General features: G+C 40.1%; 1 protein-coding gene across 1 annotated transcript; it reads left to right on the forward strand.

Moving 5' to 3' along the window:
- Positions 1 to 1,007: 1,007 nt before the first annotated feature.
- On the forward strand, positions 1,008 to 16,643 carry wnt9b (wingless-type MMTV integration site family, member 9B). The gene is made up of 4 exons (XM_088354154.1): positions 1,008 to 1,127; positions 5,658 to 5,911; positions 11,442 to 11,707; positions 13,900 to 16,643. Exons 1-4 carry the CDS (start codon positions 1,042 to 1,044, stop codon positions 14,359 to 14,361), a joined length of 1,068 nt encoding a protein of 355 aa, XP_088210280.1. The 5' UTR covers positions 1,008 to 1,041; the 3' UTR covers positions 14,362 to 16,643.
- The last annotated feature ends 2,501 nt before the right edge of the window (positions 16,644 to 19,144 follow it).

Below are 19,144 nucleotides of genomic sequence, written 5' to 3' on the forward strand. Positions count from 1 at the left end.
TAGATAGATAGATAGATAGATAGATAGATAGATAGATAGATAGATAGATAGATAGATAGATAGATAGATAGATAGATAGATAGATAGATAGATAGATAGATAGATAGATAGATAGATAGATAGATAGATAGATACTTTATTCATCCCCGAAGGGAAATTCACTTTTCCAGCAGCATCCCTAAGCTGAGAACAATCGAAAATAACTGAGAACAATCGAAAATAACACGGGAGCTGCTGGAGTGGCTGCCATTCGTGACGGCGCCGGAGAAACGATTCAATTTGAATCATGTACAAACAAACAAACAATTATGAAATAAATCGAGTTATACTAAAAAAAAACCTAAGAAAAGTTTAACTTAAAATAAGAAAAATGATGCCACAAGAACAATACTGTAGGCATAATTTTATATTGAAAAATAATTACCTATAAAAGGTTTCTAAATCTGAATGCACTTCATCAGTATGCTGTGTCCTGGAGGAACAGATCTGTTTAATAAATAAATCAGCAATCTGGTGCCCATTGTTACCAGGTATCTCCCTAAGAACACCAGAGTACTACAGTCCGGCTCTGAAAATGTCATCTGGGATGGGTCTTCGTAATTTTCTAGGAAATTGGACTTTTAACTGATATGAAAAACCATTCACATGACCAGTGTGATCGTCACATTGATGGGATTGATGCTGCTCACCTTTGCTCCAAGCGGAGTTTAGAGACTTTGTGTGATTGCTCAGACCTGTGGAAGCTTGCATGCAGGTACTGCATGTGTCCTCGTTCGGATTTTGAATTTTACGAGCGCATTTTGCGGTTGGATTTTTCCCCAAGTTTTGTTTAGCGTCCGTGATTCGCAATCGTCAGTGCAGGAGGTGGAAGTGCGACGCGCAGGTAAGCCCGCAGCTGCATCCACCTGGGTGGTGTCGAGGGTGGGAGATACTTCGACGTGAGCCTCCTCCCCCCCTTTAAAGAGGCGCGCCATCCTCCGCGGCTCGGACTTTCTCCCTGTGCAGAATCATCGCGATGAAGAGCAGAACCGAGCCGGCAAAATGCGCTACAGGCTCCCGAGGACCGCCTGCCTACTGCGCCTCGTCGCACTCTGCATCCTTGTATCGCACGGCGCAGCTTACTTTGGGTCAGAAACTTTTTTTTTTTACACGTTTTCATTCTATCGACCTCCGAACGCAGAAATGTGTTGAAAGTGCTTTTGGAACTTCAGAATTGGATGTTTTTTGTAATGCTTTTATACGGCAGGTTTTTCGTTTATGCGTTTTCTATTGTGTTTTATAATTGTTGAGTGGGATTTGGTTGCTGCATGTTGCGTAAATTGATGCAAGACTTCTGTTAAATCTTGGCTCCAACCATAAGCGGAACCAGCCTGTTTTGAGGGGTGCTCAAGCACCTCCAACTTCAACCCAAGCATTCCCCAGAATTATATCATTTTTAAAGGCCCCTTTTCCTTAAAAAAGGACAGGGTAGGCCTATCCTGAAAAGGTAGCTAAACTATAAAAAGAATAAAACAAAAAACAACCCAGCGTCAGAAAGTTCCAGTCTATTTGATTCCTATGCGCCCCTCTCGCCCCCTCCCTTGCTCTCCTTTCGCTCAGTGTCACTTGCGGCATAGCAGCAAAGTCTGTGGAGGATTCGGTGTATTACGGTGATTATGGTAACCTAAGAGTGCCGTGATTCAATTAAAAAACATTCGATCAATAAAACGGCCTCTCTAAAAATAAAAGCCTTTAGCAAAACATTTTCATTAAAATGTTATCATTATTGAATTGTTATATCACTTTGAGTGAAATATGACCACAATTTTAATCAGCTAGACACCTAAAATCGCCCCAGGATGGAGCACTGATTTTCTTCGATTTCTGTCCTGATTTTTTTTTTTTTACACGAACCTTGAAACAATTTTTGGTATTGTATTTATTCATTCAGCCAGTATAAATCATAAACATGATATATACAAGAAGTCATTTGACAGGCAAACTCTCAATAATGATAATATAATAGATTTAAAAGAATAAAAAGAATAGAGTAAAAAAGATAGTGTAGTGTATAATACAAGGTAATTATATAGAATAGTTTAAAAAGAAAGAATATGTAAATAACAAGAGTAGAATAGGTCGGAGGAACGCCGTTGGCATAATAATACTATACATAATAACCTAATCAATTCCCGTTGAACATACAAATAGCCGAAGTTTTGATGTTAGATAGGGAAAATCGTATCAAATAATCAATATGATACATTGCGCAACCTGTGAGGTTTCATATCTTTTTAACATTTGTATTCAAATATATTACGTTTAATTGAAAAGGATAAACATTTTTTTTCTTATCATTTGATCAACAGCTGAAAATGTTAACAAAAGTTAAAAATAATCACAATAATAACGATCATAATTATACATAATTATACATACCTATTTATTTCTACTTTACCCTGTGTGGTTCTCAACATGTCCTCAAAATAGGTCACCAGTGCTGGGTCATTGTGATTTTCTAGTCAGAGGAATTGTTTAGCGGTTGACAGAGTCTATTAAACGCTACTTCCGATAATTAACCTGGTAATAACATAGTAACAACATCCATCCATCCATTCTCTGCACTGCTTATCCTCATTAGGGTTGCGGGGTGCTCGAGCCCATTTAGTTAAAACATTTTTTTTTTTTTAAAACTGTAACTTAATTAATTATTTATTGTGTTATCGTTATAAAATAATAATATGACTTTTTTTAATGATGTTATTTCAGGGATGCATATCAAAGTCGGTGCCCTTCTCATAAAAAAACAAAAAAAAAACAATTAGAGACCCCTGGTGTACACCGTATAACAAATTTGCTACAGGGAAAAAAAATAATAAATGCAAATATACATGTACTTTTTCAACTTCTCATTCAGACCCATTTTGTCATGCCCATTTTGGCCCCAATCCAGATCGTCTCAGTCACTGGTAGCAGACGACAACATCATGGAGTTTAGGAAGACTATACTCTGATATCCTCGCTGCAAACTAAACTAAATAGTGACCTAAAAACCTCTGTAGAAAAGTTGAAGTCTGTAAAAGCCGGCACTCCTTCATATAACTAGCAACATTAAATTTACTACTGTGGGGAAAGAACTAAAGGTGGGCGGGGTGATAAGATATTAATAGTATCAATATTATCAATATTATCAATAATAAGTTAATAAATCGGCTTGATTGTCTAGGTATCTATACAGCGCCCCCATTGCAATCATCACTATGATGTTAATAGAGTCGTAAGGTTATGTATACATTATAACTTTCAAATTTGATCAATTGTGTTGACACTTTATTTATACTTTTTTTTTTTTTTTTAACAATTGTGCAATGGAAGGTTTTCTAATTATCTTGTTAAAATTGTTTTACAGTATTTATTTTTTGTTACATAACTTCTTTTTTTGCTTGATTATCTTCACTTTCCTCTGAATTTTTTTTGTATAATGATTGTTTTATATTTAGACGGTTAATTAGTTTTATATAGTACTGTTTACACCATTTGAATGTTGACAATGAAGGATGGAGTGGCAGGTCAGTGGTCAGCGCGTGTGCGGCACAGTTCTGGGGTCATGGGATCAAACATTCCTGTGTGGAGTTTGCATGTACTCCTCATGCTTGCGTGGGTTTCTTCCGAGCACTCCGGTTTCTTCCCACATTCCAAAAACATGGATGTCAGGTTAATTGGCCGGTCGAAATTGTCCCTAGGTGTAAATGAGGAGTGAGTTTTCTGTCTCTGTGTGCCCTGCGACTGGCTGGCAAGCAATTCCGGGTGTCCCCTGCTCACTACCTAATGATAGCTGGGCTTCATCACCATCGCGACCCTACTGAGGATAAGCGGTGCAGATAATGGATGGATGTGCAATGGAAGGAATTGGAGTTGTCGTATTGACTTTGTTGCACAATATTTGCATGTTTGTTATGTAGCAGTATTATTTTGTTTGACTTAATGGAATGTTACTCCATAACAGTTGAAATATATATTTTTTGTTTATTTTTATAATACTGTTGAAATTGTAATTTTAGTTATTTAAGAAGAAGAAAAAAAATTGTAATACCTGAACTCTGCAACTTTTAATCATAATTATAAACTAATAAAATGGAAAAAGGTTCGATTATTTAATGAAAATAACATTTCTGAGAAAAAAAAGTCTCAGTATTGGATGAGTTTCGATACTACCCTGTATCTACTTGGATTGGATTGATACCAAACATTCTGGTATCGCCTAACCCTAAAAACTATTTAGAACTTTGCTGAAATAATTGTTTGTATTGTTTATTTTGTAAATCAACTTGTTTACACAAATTATCTAAGTTTTTTTCTTCCCAGTTTATCTCACTGTAGTTCGGGGTTTTGGTTGTAAGGTTTTTTTATCATTGATAAGGGGAGCAATTGTATAAGGTTGACTGGTATGATACTGTCAAGTAACAAAAATACTACTTATTGTTCATGGACCTCTTAACCACCAGAGTTGTCGGGGCATTACTTCCAGTGATGTGTCTTGGGCAAGTAAAGCCTGGCGACACCCATCCTTCCCCAGGGCATTCTTTTGGATAGAGGTTTTCTCCCCCATATAAAACAGATAGTATTGGTTTCCAGTGTTACCCGTAGCAAGAGAAACATCTTGATCTGACTCATATAGAGCACTTTCATCATCTGGCCGTCAGTTTTTTGATGTAAAGGCTCATCCCGCACTTCAGAGATGAGCAGAACCTCATCTTTGACATGCACTGTCGTGCAACAATACCGGTACGATACCAGGATTTTGCATTTCTTGAAAAATTAAATGATTTATAATAAGTTACATAGACTGTCTTAAAACCTAACTAGCCTGATTATAAACTTAAACTCACACAAAAAAAATCCTTCTTTAAGATAAAATGACACAATCGTTTTTTTGCAAATACTCAAATTCTAACAAGTAAGATAAATAAAAATGAACATGCAATTTACCTGCACTTCAGTACAACTTCCGAGTTGTACATACACAGCTAGAGACCTTTTCAATACTTATAAAATGTAATATTTCTGTAGTGCAGTGGTTAGCACATTTGCCTAACACGCAAGAGGTCCCTGGTGCGAGACTGGGTGGAACCATATGTGTGCCTGCATGGGGATGGGTCCCACCAGGCTGTACTTGCCCAGGACACACCACAGGAAATGATGCTCCTATGAAAGGCTTGTCAAAAAAGTATTTTAGGAAGTAAATGCAAAGTGGGTGATTAGGTGTATCCCTTGACTAATAGGGTAAGGGCACCAATTCCTGTGGTGTGTCTAGGACAAGTACAGCCCTGGGGCGCTCATCCCACTCCAGGGCAACAAATGTTTCCACCTGGTCTCAAATTGGGGACCTTTTTGCGTGTTATCCTGGTCATCCTTGAGGAGGGATAACGTTCATGTGCGGCCCCTTCTCAACGTTTCTTCATTTTCCTCATGCGAAGGTTTTTGAGTTTTTCCTTGCCCTCATGTAGGTTACAGATCAGGGGATGGTGTAATGGTAGTCTGTAGTCCTTCCAGCCCTTTGAGACTTCTTGTGATTGAGGGCCATACAAATAAACATGACTTGACTTAAACTTCAAATTTCAAGTCCAACTAATAATAATAATGCCAAAAATGTTTTGAATGTTAATGTCCCCGTGTAGGCTGACAGGACGGGAGCCCTTGGTTTTCTTGCCGGGCCACTTCTCCAACGAGCCTGGGACGGGTAAGGCCCACCTGAAGCAGTGCGAGCAGATGGCACTTTCTCGGCGGCAGAAGAGACTTTGCAGACGCGAGCCCGGCTTGGCCGAGACGCTGCGCGAATCGGTTCGCCTCAGCCTGCTGGAGTGTCGATACCAGTTCCGCAACGAACGCTGGAACTGCAGTCTGGATGGGCGAGGGAGCCTCCTCAAAAGGGGTAGGTGTGCGGCGCCAGCGAGTTGTGGAGGACCGATCCAAAAACCAGTGCTGACTGCGTTATTGAAAAAAAGAAATCAGATACCGTTACTAGTTACTGCATACCAAAATAATTCTGTTATCCTGACACTCTGAAAGTCATAAATTACCATATATATTTATTAGCCCTACGGTTATCGCAGTTATGAGGACCTTAACCTGCCCAAAAAAATAAAAATTCCTGAAATAGCGTCGCATCTTCCTAATAGCCCCGAAGATGACGTCCTCACTGACTGAAAGTATAAGACTGTAGCAAAATAGCAACTATAGACCTACAAATGAAAAGAAAAACAGAACAAATAATTGCACATGAATGATTGGTCTTTATTCTCATTATACAAGAGTTAAACACAATTGGAGGGCTTCTCCTTTCAATGCAAGAAAGCGATTTAGAGAGTGTCAGGCTAGAAGCATCCCAACATTCGGTAACTTCAAGTTGAGCCAGGTCTCTGGTGAAAAAAAATACAAGGGTCACAAATGTAGTGGTTTCTCACAAGTTGTAGCTCCAAATCATACGTCTCACATGTAATAGATATGCCATTGGTGACATACAGGCTAAGCAAGGGTGGGGCTTAAGTGAGTTGTTCGACAAGCCGTAGCAGTAGGCTGGACCTGCAGCCTCGCGATAGCCTTCCCTCTTGACGCTACCTCTGTCGCTTCTCAGACCAGATAACAATCCACGGAGCACCCGCTGGTGATCAGAATTTCTTTGCGCTCTTTTGACTTTCCTCAGAGTCCTATTTAATTGATGAATTTATTTCCAATGTAAGCCTGAAAAGCTACTAGCTGATGTTTCCAATTTAGTTTTGGGTGAACACATTGACTTGTGCTCCCGTCCTGCTGTTTGACTGAATGCGCACAACAGCGTATCACAATATACCACACAGATAGTCAGGCCCTCCCGACGCACAAAGCCTGCCCCTGTGAAAGCCTTTTCTGTGTGCTGTCTGCTCTGAACACAATACACAATACGTTCATCTCAATGACAATAAAGACAACTCAATTTAAAATCAGCAAAGCATTGAACGAGTGATAACCGAAGCGTGAAGTAGCGAGAGGTCCCTGTATATTCGCATTGTAGCTGACTAACTAAAACTGCCCAAGCCGCATAATAGAAAAATAGAATAAAATGTGTATATTACCCAATATTTTTGTTGTGTAATCTTGAGAGTTTGCAAACAAACACTTATCCGAGACATTCCATATCCATGTTGTCTCTTGACTTTAAAAGCCTGAAAGGTTTCCTCTTCTTGAGCCTAGTATTGTCCAAGACATTTTTTAATAGCCTGGTGTATTGCAAAAATAAGAATATAAAACTTAAAAAGACCAAAATTCAGAAAACGTTTTCTGTAAATTCCGTGCATACATAAGGCCCGCCCATAGCAACTGGTATGTATTGGTATAAATATAAAAATCAACAAATCCATACAATTATTATCCATTTAATTAAATAACACATCAATATATAAAAAATACCTAAATATTTTGTCTTCTATTTTGTTATTTATTTATTTCGGTATTTATTTTGTCACCTTGTGTCGTCTCGTGTTTTTGAAAAACAAAATGGCCCCTGAAAATCAAAATGGACAACTTCATGCATAATCCAACAAGGTCTGTACGGGTTCTTGAAATCCCTGTAAATGCTTAAATTCTAATGTCGTTTTTTCAAGGTTTGAAAAGTGCTTGAATTTTGGGTGAAGTGTTCGTAAATGCTTTAAATAGTTACCTTGTTTCCCAGCAGTCTTACTCAACCACACATCAGTTGAAGAAAAAATAATCAAGTCTGCTTAAAAATGATGCTGTCATGTCTGCTCTGGTGGCTTCGCTTTGCCATTGCATTTCTTCTTTCCTTGTAACTAACGGCAGCTGGCATTAGTTTAGATGGTGTAGTCACGTGAAGTGTCATTGCCCCCTGCTCATTGGTCTCAAGAGGACAGGAATAGAAACCAAGTTGCAGGGTAATTGAGAAATTGGCTTTGAAAGTGCTTTAAACGTGCTTGAATTTGTCCATTAAAAATACGATTTTGTGGAGGGGTTATAGTGTCAAAAATTTCATAACTTTTTTCTAATTTTCGGGCGAATCAATTGATTGTAAAGAAAAATATACTCCTGCAGCTGCACGTTTCATTTAAATCAAACATTCGGTCCATATCAACATGTGGGACAGATGACGAGGTCAGCAAGGAAGTAATGAGGGAGTGAGGAAGCCAACAAATGGCGGCGTTGGCAGCGGTGGCAGAGACTTCTGAGGCCCTGCCGTTTATTTTTATCCGCCAGGAAAGCGCCCAATTCCCAGAGGAAAAGGGTGGCGCGATTGTCCACTTTCATGTGGGAAAATGCCGCGTCCTAGTCAAAATAATAATTAATTGGATCAAAATAGACACACCGGGCCGATAGCCTGGTGGGGGGGACGCAAATAACAGAGTGTGACACAGAGAAGACGGCTCAGAGGAGGATGACACTATGACATAACAACACAGCTAACACTTTGTAAACATTTACGCTTCCGAGCCTATTCAAGGACATTTGGCTTTCTTGGTGTATTTACCAGTAATAACAAAAATTGGGTCGGGTATAGTAGCAATGTACTTACTCCATATGTGGTTTATTAGCATAACGGGAGGCAAGAACTACATATTCCGAAGATTAAGCAAAAGTACGGTTGCTTAGCACCTAGCTTTGCCGCATAAAAAACACATAGACTTAGTGACTGCTTAGCAACGTGACAGCCTAACAGTTAGGAACAACATCATCCAGCCAAGGGATGTCCAACTCAGTTAGGCTGTGGGGCCAAATCCAGACATTCAGTTCGCAGGCGGTCCGTATCAGTAGGATTGCCAACTCCACATTTTTAGCTTTATTCTTCTGTATCATGCTTTGACAATCAGCCTACATTAATAACCTGTTGCTATTTTTCTCAACAAGTCTGCTTATAAATGACGTTTCGCCATTGCATTTCCTGTTCTGTTGTGATTAACGGCAGCTGGCATTAGATTGTATGTCATTGTCCTATGAAGCGTCATCGCCCCCTCAAGGTCACGCCAAGAGGAAAGGTTCAAGCTACACCTAACTCGCTCGCTCATTCACAACTAGGGACAATTTGAACTGGCCAATTAGCCTGACATGCATGTTTTTGGAATGTGGGAGGAAATTTGAGTGCCCGGAGGAAACCTACGCAAGCACAGGGAGAACATGCAAACTCCACACAGGAGGGTTGATCTCATGACCTCAGAACTGTGCCGCACACGCGCCAAGCACTGCGCCGCTGTGCTGCCCGGATTATGTATCATTTATGGAAATTTATCATGGGCTATCCAAAACAAGTTAAGGTAGCGTTCCAGTGGTAAAATATAATGGGAAGAACTTCCTGCAACTAAAAATGCAAGATGCATATTACTGTTATTTTTACCAAACAGAGAGAGATTTGTTGTATAAAACTGAATGACCACATTTTCAGAAGTTTTATTTTTGATTCAATTACTTTTTTAAGGAAACAGAAACATATTTTTCCCAAAAATGTATTTTTAATATTATTTTACTACTTAAAAGGAGGTGAGTTTCGAACTTTTTACCTCTGTCGCCATCTCCTAGCTTAAAGTCATGATTGCAGCCTTAGTCAGCTTGTTCATGATGTATGTGCAAGTACGTGTATTTCTTATATGCCCTTAAATTTACTTTTTTTCATCTTTCCTGGGGTTTTGGTTTGGCTTTTGGACTATACATGAAATAGTCCTCTTCTTACCTTCACTATTTTAATGCCGCGCTAACAAAGAGAAAGAAAAAGAAAATATGGGAACCAGCATGAAGTTACTCTCTACCGCACTCCCTTCCCCCGATTTTCCTAACTAATATGATCCACGGCTCGAACAGCTTTGCTAAAAGTAAGATAATAGCAGATAAGCACAGTGGAGAAAAAATTGCCCCAGCTGGGCATTGTTACCAAATACTTTATCAATAAAATATTCTGCTCACAACTTTTTATGGACATCAATTAGTTGAATATTAAATGCCCCAATATAAGGTGTATTTTTCAGATGAAATGATCCCACATTTTTGGTGGGGTGAACTGACACATTTCTGAGTGTTGTCCTTTTATAAAACGGGCTATTTTTTATGGAGGATAGAATAATCAATCCGAGTAGTGAAGTGGTCCACTCTCAAAAACTGAGCGTTGCCTTCTGAATATAAGAGTACATTTGTTTGAAGTCACCTAAAAAATTGAGTCATTTAATGACTACAGTCAAACCATTTTAATGAGAGATGCTTCTTTTTGAATTTATTTCAAAATGGTATTTTCCCCAGGAGTGCTGTCACAGACCCTCAGGAGTACATGTCGCCCCACTTGGGAAACACGGACTTACTGTACATCCTAATTAACTACTATTACCTAGTTACGATTAGAGTAATTGTTGGAATAAGATATTTCGTGGTCATAAATACAGAAGTTCCAAAGTAACTCATTCTTCCTGTCACCAGAAAGGACACAGGACTCAATTGCATGCGTTTCTCAGATTTTATTGAAAGAGAGTGAGCTTTTAGGCTTTCTTGATTGCTTGATCCGAGGACTGGCGGAGAGCGGAATCGAGCAAGGCGGGGATGACACTTCCGTGTCGGAAGAAGGCAGGCGGGAATGGCACGTCGTTTGACCAGGGCTGGAGATCAAAGGCAATGTCGAGTTCGTAATAGTGGTCGTAGGCAGGCGGCAGGCAGAACAGGCGTAGTCAGGTTTAGAAATGGGTCCAAAATGGGGATCAAGCAGAAAACAGGTTTAACAGGGATGGAGTCGACGAAAACGCTCACTGAGTGAAAACACAACAGCTCGCAAACGATCTGACAAAGTTTGAACAGAAGACAGGGGCTTAAGAAGGGTGTGGCCACCTATCAGCTTGTCCGGGCTGTTGGCGCCAATCAAGCTGCCACAGGTGTTCCAAATAGGGCAATCATGACACTTCCATTTCTCAGATCAATTTGATTCCAGTGTTTTATCAATATTGATTCAAATCTGATAAGTTCTTAAAAGACGTACTTTGTAAATAATCTAATTGCGTAAGAGAATAGTCTCTGTCAACTGGCCTAGTTTAATCATTTATGGGTTTGTACTGCTTGTCTCCACAATGTCACAAACACGGCTGATTACACCAGCCGTTGGATTTGAATGCATTTCATTTTGAATTGTGAGAACCTAAAATGTATTGCCTGTCAGTTTTCGGGCCAACCGAGTTAGAGTTAAGCTCTGGACCGCAGGTATTAAAGCCCAGCCGAACCCGACCAGTTGACTTCATTTTTTGGGACTGAGCCTGAGGCAAACTTAAATTTTCATACTTTGTTTGTGAAGACTTGGTAGGAGGACGGGTGATTTTGGTTGACTCTAGTTTCGGGTTGGGCTTAAGATCTTACCTCTGAACCAAGCACTGGATTTGATTACAGTTTGTAGTCCCTTCCACTGGCACCACATCAACACCTCTGAACCTTCTCGCTCCTGTTCATTGCAGCCTTCAAAGAGACGGCCTTTCTCCTGGCGGTATCTTCTGCAGCGCTTACCCACGCTCTGGCCAAGGCGTGCAGCTCGGGCCGCATGGAGCGTTGCACCTGCGACGAGTCGCCCGGCATCCAACACCGTGAGGCCTGGCAGTGGGGGGTGTGCGGCGACAACCTCAAGTACAGCACCAAGTTTCTCAAAAGGTTCCTGAGCCAGAAGAGGGTCAACAAAGACTTGAGAGCTCAGGTGGATGCCCACAATATAAACGTGGGAATTCGGGTCAGTAGGTCGAGCTATCTTTTTTCTTTACAAGACTTGATTTTTTAAGTTGATATGAACAGCTGAACCAACTCAAATACTCAATTAAAATTAAAGCGGACATGGTGTTTCGCTCCAATCACCTGTCTGTGAAAATTCTAGCTCCTTTTTGCGGTCCAACCAAGCACATACATGACATTCTAATGGGGTAGATGTTATCATACACTCTACGGTATCTTGACAAGCGAAACAGAATCAGTCTCCAGAAAATAAAAATAGAAAACATGTGCTTGTTTTAAAAGTGGCAAACATTGAACAAAACAAAAATGTAATGCGATCGTTGGAGTAGTTTACAAACGCACAAAAAAGTTCCACGTGATAAAGGAGCTGAAGACTAAAATACTAGTCTCAAGTCAAGATCATTTGTTGTCCTTTAAATTCTCCAAAATAGAATATTGAAAAAAAAAATCAGGAGACGCTTTCAGGGGAAAAAAGCGGTAGTCCAATCCATAAAACCGTAGTGTGGTTGAGTATGCAAGCACCCTCTCCCATCTCACACTTTTATATTACAGTGGGACCTCGCTACTTCGCGGTTCCACGTTTGCGGGTTCAGAGCTTCGCGGGTCTAAAAAAATTATAATAATAAAATAAAATTAAAAAATAAAAAGATTTAAAAAATATGTATTATATATATATATATATATATATATATATATATATATATATATATATACATATATATATATTTTTTTGTTTTTTTTTGTTTGTTTGTTTTTTTAAGCATTTTTGAAGGGGCGTCGCTACTTCGCGGATTTTCACTTTTCGCGGGTGGTTTTGGTCCCCATTAACTGCGATAACTGAGGGATTACTGTATATAATTCTAGGAGACCCTTCATTGTGAATGTATTTTTTTTCAGCCATGCTCGCAGTATAGTAATACAATTAGTGTTTATCAAGTGACACTTATTTTTGCAAAATCTTAATTTTCCTCAAAAATGTTATTACCAAACATCTGAAGCATGAGAAAAGAACAAACATTCAGACCGCAGTGTATTTTCTTTTAATGCCCTGCAATTCTAGTGCAGATCGGAGTGGTTGCTTTGAGTGAGGCGAGGTTTTTATGATCAAGGTGTCCTACTTCCTGGTGTTAATTGTCTCCGCCAGTTAGTTTTTTTGAGCAAAGGCATCACCATTGTGTCAAAGGTAATATATTGTCATTTAATGCTTGTAGTTTATTGTGAAAGGGCTTCAAATCATAGGATATTTCTCCTTCAAGTCAGCAGGAGTCAGAGCCAGGTGCTTTCAGACATGATGAAGCTTGTTGTGCGGGCTGACTCCAAATTAAAGGTCTTGGATTGAAGAGGGAGCGATTATAACTGTGGCCTCTTTTTTAATATACGAGGAAGATTTTTTTTTAATTCCTCATACTAAATCACTGCACTCACCATAAATCCCGCCTAATGTTAGTAACCATCAGTGTGGCGCTCTGAGATTGACAAGAAGCCCCAGGGGCGTTTCACCCTAGAAACCCAAACATAAAAACAGGAAGAAGTAAGTGCAGCTTACTTATCTGAGTTGCTTGTTTTTCCTCACTTTCCACCGATGCGGACTGCAAAAGTGCATGGCCCTCCAGACAACCACCATCTCTCAGTAAGAGTCTTCAGAAGTCCCCCGAGGGTATCATACCTGTAAAGGGAGAAACTAAGCAGAACTGTTCAACCCCAAAGTACCCCGGGGGCCTTTTTGACTGACCTCCATGCTACCTGACCCGCTTCTGGCCCTCACCAAGAAACATGATAGTGTGAAAAAATTAAGGTTAAACCGTGTGTTGGATTTTTTTCAGGGTTTTAGTAAAAGTTAGTTGCTTGAGCAGGCGAAAAAGTGAGGCATGGAAATTCCAGCTTTCGCACCGTACGTCCCACCAGGCCTCAGGCTTGAGGAACGAGACACGCCAGGCAGACAGTACTAGTTGCAACAAAGCCCGAGCTGTCCGAGTGAGAGATGTGCGGCAAATGAAATACGACAGTTGCCCTCGATCCATTATGTTAGAGTTTCCAGTGAGCCGAGCAGAAACATTCTGGAAAGGTGCAGGCGACCGCCTTCAGGAAACCGTCCGCCTCCGTGCAGATAGACCTCCCCGATAAGAGGCAAGGTAATGAATCAAAGCCTGAGAATTGACGTCTCCCTGTTTTCTCTACTCTCTGCTCCCAAAGGCGGTAAAGAGCGGCCTTAAGACCACCTGCAAGTGTCACGGGGTCTCCGGCTCATGCGCCGTACGGACTTGCTGGAAGCAGCTCTCCCCGTTCCACGACACAGGCCGGCTGCTCAAGTACCGTCATGACACGGCTGCCAGGGTCCTCAGCGTCACCAACGTGGCCACCGGGGAGAGCGAGCTGGCGGGGCCGCGCCGTCACGGACAGAGTCTTCGCACTGCCGAGCTTGTCTACCTGGAGGAGTCGCCTAGCTTTTGTCGACCCTCGCGCTACTCAGCGGGCACGGGCGGGCGCTCCTGCGCCAAGAACACCAGCTGCCAGAACCTTTGTTGCGGTCGTGGCTATGACACGGCCGTGCGCCTCACTAGCCTATCCTGCCACTGCCAGGTACGCTGGTGTTGCCACGTCGAGTGCCAGACGTGTGTCCGTGAGGAGGAAGTTTACACGTGCAAGAACGCGTAGGATCTTCAAGGAACACTGTGGAACTTAAAGCAACCACATGCACACAAACATGGGAGAACTTCGACAGCCAACAGAAGTGTTTTCAAGTGATGTTTAATTTTGGAACACAACCTTACACATATTTAACAAAGATGTTTGCCAACTGAAGCGTGTGATGCCTCTGGGAATGGGCATTTTGCTTTTGGCGTCGGGTGTTCGGGGGCACGTTTTAGAGGAAAACAATGCGCCAACAATAGCTTCGAGTATCAAACATGTTGAATAATTTTGGCACTTGGTCGCCAAATTCCTCAAGTGGACAGGGGACAGAGAAAAGTGGCAACTTTTCGCATGCGCTCTTAATACAAAACAGTGCGGTGACGTCTTGGACTGGAGTTTTCTTTATCCCTCGAGGAACAATGACAAGCAAATGCCAGGGCGACCACCAATGACAACAGCACTGGCACTGTCAAAAACAGGGGCTCACATTTCACGCGTCGAAGCCGTCATTCACATTTTCTATTGGCGCAAAAGTGCACATGTGCTGTCATGAATGCGATGACCACTTAGTTTTTTTTACATTGCTCAAAGAGTAAACAACATCGAAAAAACCAAACAGGATTTTAACAGCAGATGTAGTCACTGCCGTGAACCAGCGGTGGCGCTGATTTTCAAAGCGACAGCACAATCTATTGAAATGAACTATAATGACATTCAAATCACACCACATGGGCCTGTCTTCGTAAATGCAATGTGACTCTGTGGTAGTCCCCAATTTGAATGGTCATGTAGTATAAACAACATAATGCCTGAATATTTTCACATTTGATTTCCACTCCAACCATTTACTGTCATCACCTGTTTCTATAGCTAGCTTTACATTAGGCTACCAAAGCAACTGGCCTTACAGTAAAGACATAAATGGCAAAAACCAAACAATTGTTTCCAAGTGGTAGTACAATTTTAATAGGGAAATCTGATATAAAGACTGTAATCTTGTTACAAGAGATTAAACAGCGGCAGAGGGCACCCAGCACTTGATATTGTTTCTCTTTGACAAGTCAATAGAGTGGGATTTTTTTGTTTTTCTATATTGTGAGAGTTTGGTGCAATGCAGATAGTAATGTACAATTTTAAAGCTGCTTTTTGCGAGATTTTGTTACTTTCTTGTGGAATGCATCCTTTATTTGACTTTACCGTGTGTCCGGTTTAATTTGTTTTAAGTTGGAAATCCGAAATTTTTAACAATACAATAGGATTTACTTGCAAGCGTTTTTTTAAGCCAGCACAGTATTCTGGAATTATTTTACCAATGTTCTCTATAAAAAATAGGGGTACATCACACAGGACAGTGCATACAGAATAAATGTATTTGGTCAATTCATGTAAAAAGTACTCTTTTCCAATCGCTGTTTGCAGCTTACATTCAAAGGATTAAGTGGTAGGGAAAAGCCCACCAGTGTATATCCAACCGTATACCAATTTGACATTGTCCAAGATGCACTGACTATTTCCAATAAACATTTTACACAGGTATGTAATGTCTTTTGAACTAATCTGATCTACTACTGCTGTCATTTACACTCTGAATGAACCTACCTGTCGTTTTTTTATGCTTGCTGTATATTTTTGAATTAAGGGTTAAGGCACTTATTCAACTAAGACTATGTGCAGTATATATGAAAAATAAACCAAAAAAAAGATATCTAATACGAATTATTTTTTTTAAGGATCACTGAGAACATTGTGTCTCTGTGCATGTCAGTAGAGAATGATTATTGCTCCCAAGGACAAAAAAAACTGCTGTCTTTTCAGTTGCTCTTATGGAAATGTTTATGGAAATCTTGGTGTGGAATAAATAATGTCTGCCGAAACTTACAGCGGGAACTCGAGGGGTTTAACAATTTAGCGATGAAAAACAAAAACGCTTTTAAGTTTAAAATTGCCCCAGAGAATCATTTGTTAAAAGTGAATTAAACAACATATTGACCATAAATGCTTTTAAAGTGCCTCTGTAATTGGCCTCTCTGTTTTCCCTGCCAGTTGCATATCAAAGAAAAAGGCCACATTAGCCAAGCGGCCCACCCTCATCCATGTGTGCAGGTCAAAAAATCTCAAATGCTGTGGGACTTTGGAATTGAATATGTTTGGGGAAGCAAATTCACACTGAGGCGCATATCATTTTCTACCTCACCTCTACTTTCTTTGTGCCTTTAAAATTTGCCTACCGATGAGTGGTGTAATGCCCTCTTGCAGCGGAGACACAGTCAATGTCCTTTAAAAAGTGCCTTTTGAAGCTTGTAACATATCACTAATGTCCACAATGTTGTTGTTTCTTATATTTACTTTCTTATTTAAAGTCAATGAATAAACAGACCAATGTTACTCGAAGCCTGTGTCAGTGCTATGAATGAGTGCCTACACGCAAGAATATGCATATTCGCTTTAGAATGGCAGCAATTTTGAATTGCCCTTACGGTTATTGATATCAACGTTGTGAAAAATTGAATGCAACGAGGTTGGCCATGGACATTTCAGGGCAGACAAGTAATATTAGCATACCACACCATGATGCAGTATGCCAGAATTCAATAGTTTTGGCAGGAGACTTTGCAACAGGTGTTGTGCCTATGGCCATCTGCAAAGTGATGATGATGATAAAGATGATAATCACAGTGAGAACGATAATACTGCGGAATGTCGCCCACGCATTTCAAGAAAAGGGGTTGGTCGATTGAGCTTGAATCAGAACTTCTTTTATACACGTCATTTTCTCTCCTAGGATGTCATTATGATGTTATTTTCTAAAGGTAGTAATTACGCACAATTGTTTCGTTTTAGGACTTTAACAATGTTAATAAAAAGACATAAGACAAATTGCTTTTATGAGTAACATTACAGTTATCCGATCCCTTAACCGTAAGGGTCGTCCAGGTATCACTTACTGGGGTCTGTCTTGGGCAAGTACAGCCGATACTGCTCCAAAATGTTTTGGGGGCAAGTTTTTTTTCTCCGCATGAAAAAAAGTCTCCTGATCTGACTCAGATACAGCACTTGTATCACCTGTTCCCTGTAGATTTTCAGTGTAAAGCTCCATCCCACTCTTCAAAGATGAGCTAGACAACGTGTATATACATATACAATATAGGGAGCTAAAAATCTATCCATCTATATATCTACCCTGGTCATATCCCTCGAAAGGGGTGAACGACAGCAAGACAAGCGCTTAAAATATTCTTTGATAATGCTGAGAGGCTAAATGCATCTGATTTCCTCAAATAAAACAACATAGCCAGCTCATTCTGAGTCCTAAAGTGCCCATTTTATACTAAATGTGGTTCCTTGCTGTTTAAATCCTGATTTAGAGAAGCACAAGTTGGCCTTTGATTTAATTAGGTGTGGCCTGATACAAGTTTTCAATTCTGATACAATACCGATATTATAATACCTAGAGTTTTCTCTGGTATTGACACATATCCAATGTCACATCGAATCTCATTGTAAACAGTAAGGGTGGCGAAACTGGGAATTCTGGAATTGATCCGGTCCAAGTAAAAACACGTGAGTATCGATCAATACCCATCCGATACTGTAATGGTTTTATAATAAATGTCATGATCATTTATTAGTTTGACCCTTTCCCTCTTGAGTTAGTTTTTATTTTTGATAGTTTCATTTTTATCAAATAACTACATTGCGAATAAAAAAAGTATAAAAAATAAATGTACCTTTTTCTATTATAACTGTTTCAGAAAAAAAGCCGAGAGAGGCGAGTAAAAAAGCAGCAATGTAAATACACCATACTGTATAACAATGTCAACAATCAACTAAAGTACCTTTAATTGGACAATATTTGGAAATTAAGTCAGCAGTGTAAAAAAACAAGTATTTTTTGTCTCTCACCGGCTTTGTTGCCCTACTGACAATGGATTTACAGGATTTTTTCAGGAACAGCAATATTTTACATTTTTGTTACAGCTCTTTGCTCTCTGCAGGGTCATTTTAGGTCACATTTATTTGTTTAGCCCTAATCACAAAATGTCTCAAAGGACTGCACAGGCAACAATTACACCATCCCCTGATCTGAAACCAGGTTGATTTTTTTTCCAGGGGGTTTATGTCAATTTGTGATATTGGTATGGTAGCTGACCACTTTACCACACAAATGACACCTGGCATGTTCCTTTGTCTGTAGTTAGAAAATAACATCCACACTGTTGTAGAGCAAATAAGCCCAGCACAAAAATTATTACAACATTCCTTTTCCCCATGTTTTTTTTAATTCTTTTTCACAAACAAAAACTGAACAGTTACAGTTGTCCAGTTAAAATAACTCAGAACTTTGGAATGGATGGAACGACTGCATCCCCTTTTGGACAGTTCCCAGACGTACCAATTTGCCATGTATCATACTGAAATATGATAACATGAAGTGTTGAATGTAATTAAAACATCCAAGGCAGCATATTGATAAAATAATTTTCTCATCGTACGTAATTATGTCGATTGGAGGGACATTCTCAAGTACAGAACATTACGCAATTTTTTCACTTCTTTGGCTTTCTAACAAGTTTAGCAATTTCAAACACCGTCATCCGATATTGGTGGTATCAGATATCTGAGACCATGCCCAAAGAGGCATGATCTGGTCGAGCGTCACTAGTCAATATAAAAAGAATTGGCTGAGCAAACAGCCGTTCTCTTAACCCGCCTGACTCCTGGCATTCCACGGCCGTTGACACTGCCATGCAGGTCTGCCCTGCGGCCTTAAGATCAGCCCGTGGGCCATACGTTGCGACCATCAGGG

The sequence above is a fragment of the Urocampus carinirostris genome, chromosome 1 (assembly GCF_059441175.1).
Source record: "Urocampus carinirostris isolate Australia breed hairy pipefish chromosome 1, RoL_Ucar_1.0, whole genome shotgun sequence".
Lineage (NCBI taxonomy): Eukaryota > Metazoa > Chordata > Actinopteri > Syngnathiformes > Syngnathidae > Urocampus > Urocampus carinirostris.

What these genes read in the sequence shown, in the direction of transcription:
- wnt9b (XM_088354154.1), top strand. Translation starts at nt 1,042, where the DNA reads ATGCGCTACAGGCTCCCGAGGACCGCCTGCCTACTGCGCCTCGTCGCA. An exon ending in CACGGCGCAGCTTACTTTGG is followed by an intron (nt 1,128 to 5,657) that starts GTCAGAAACTTT and finishes GTCCCCGTGTAG; the next exon opens with GCTGACAGGACGGGAGCCCT. An exon ending in ATATAAACGTGGGAATTCGG is followed by an intron (nt 11,708 to 13,899) that starts GTCAGTAGGTCG and finishes CTGCTCCCAAAG; the next exon opens with GCGGTAAAGAGCGGCCTTAA.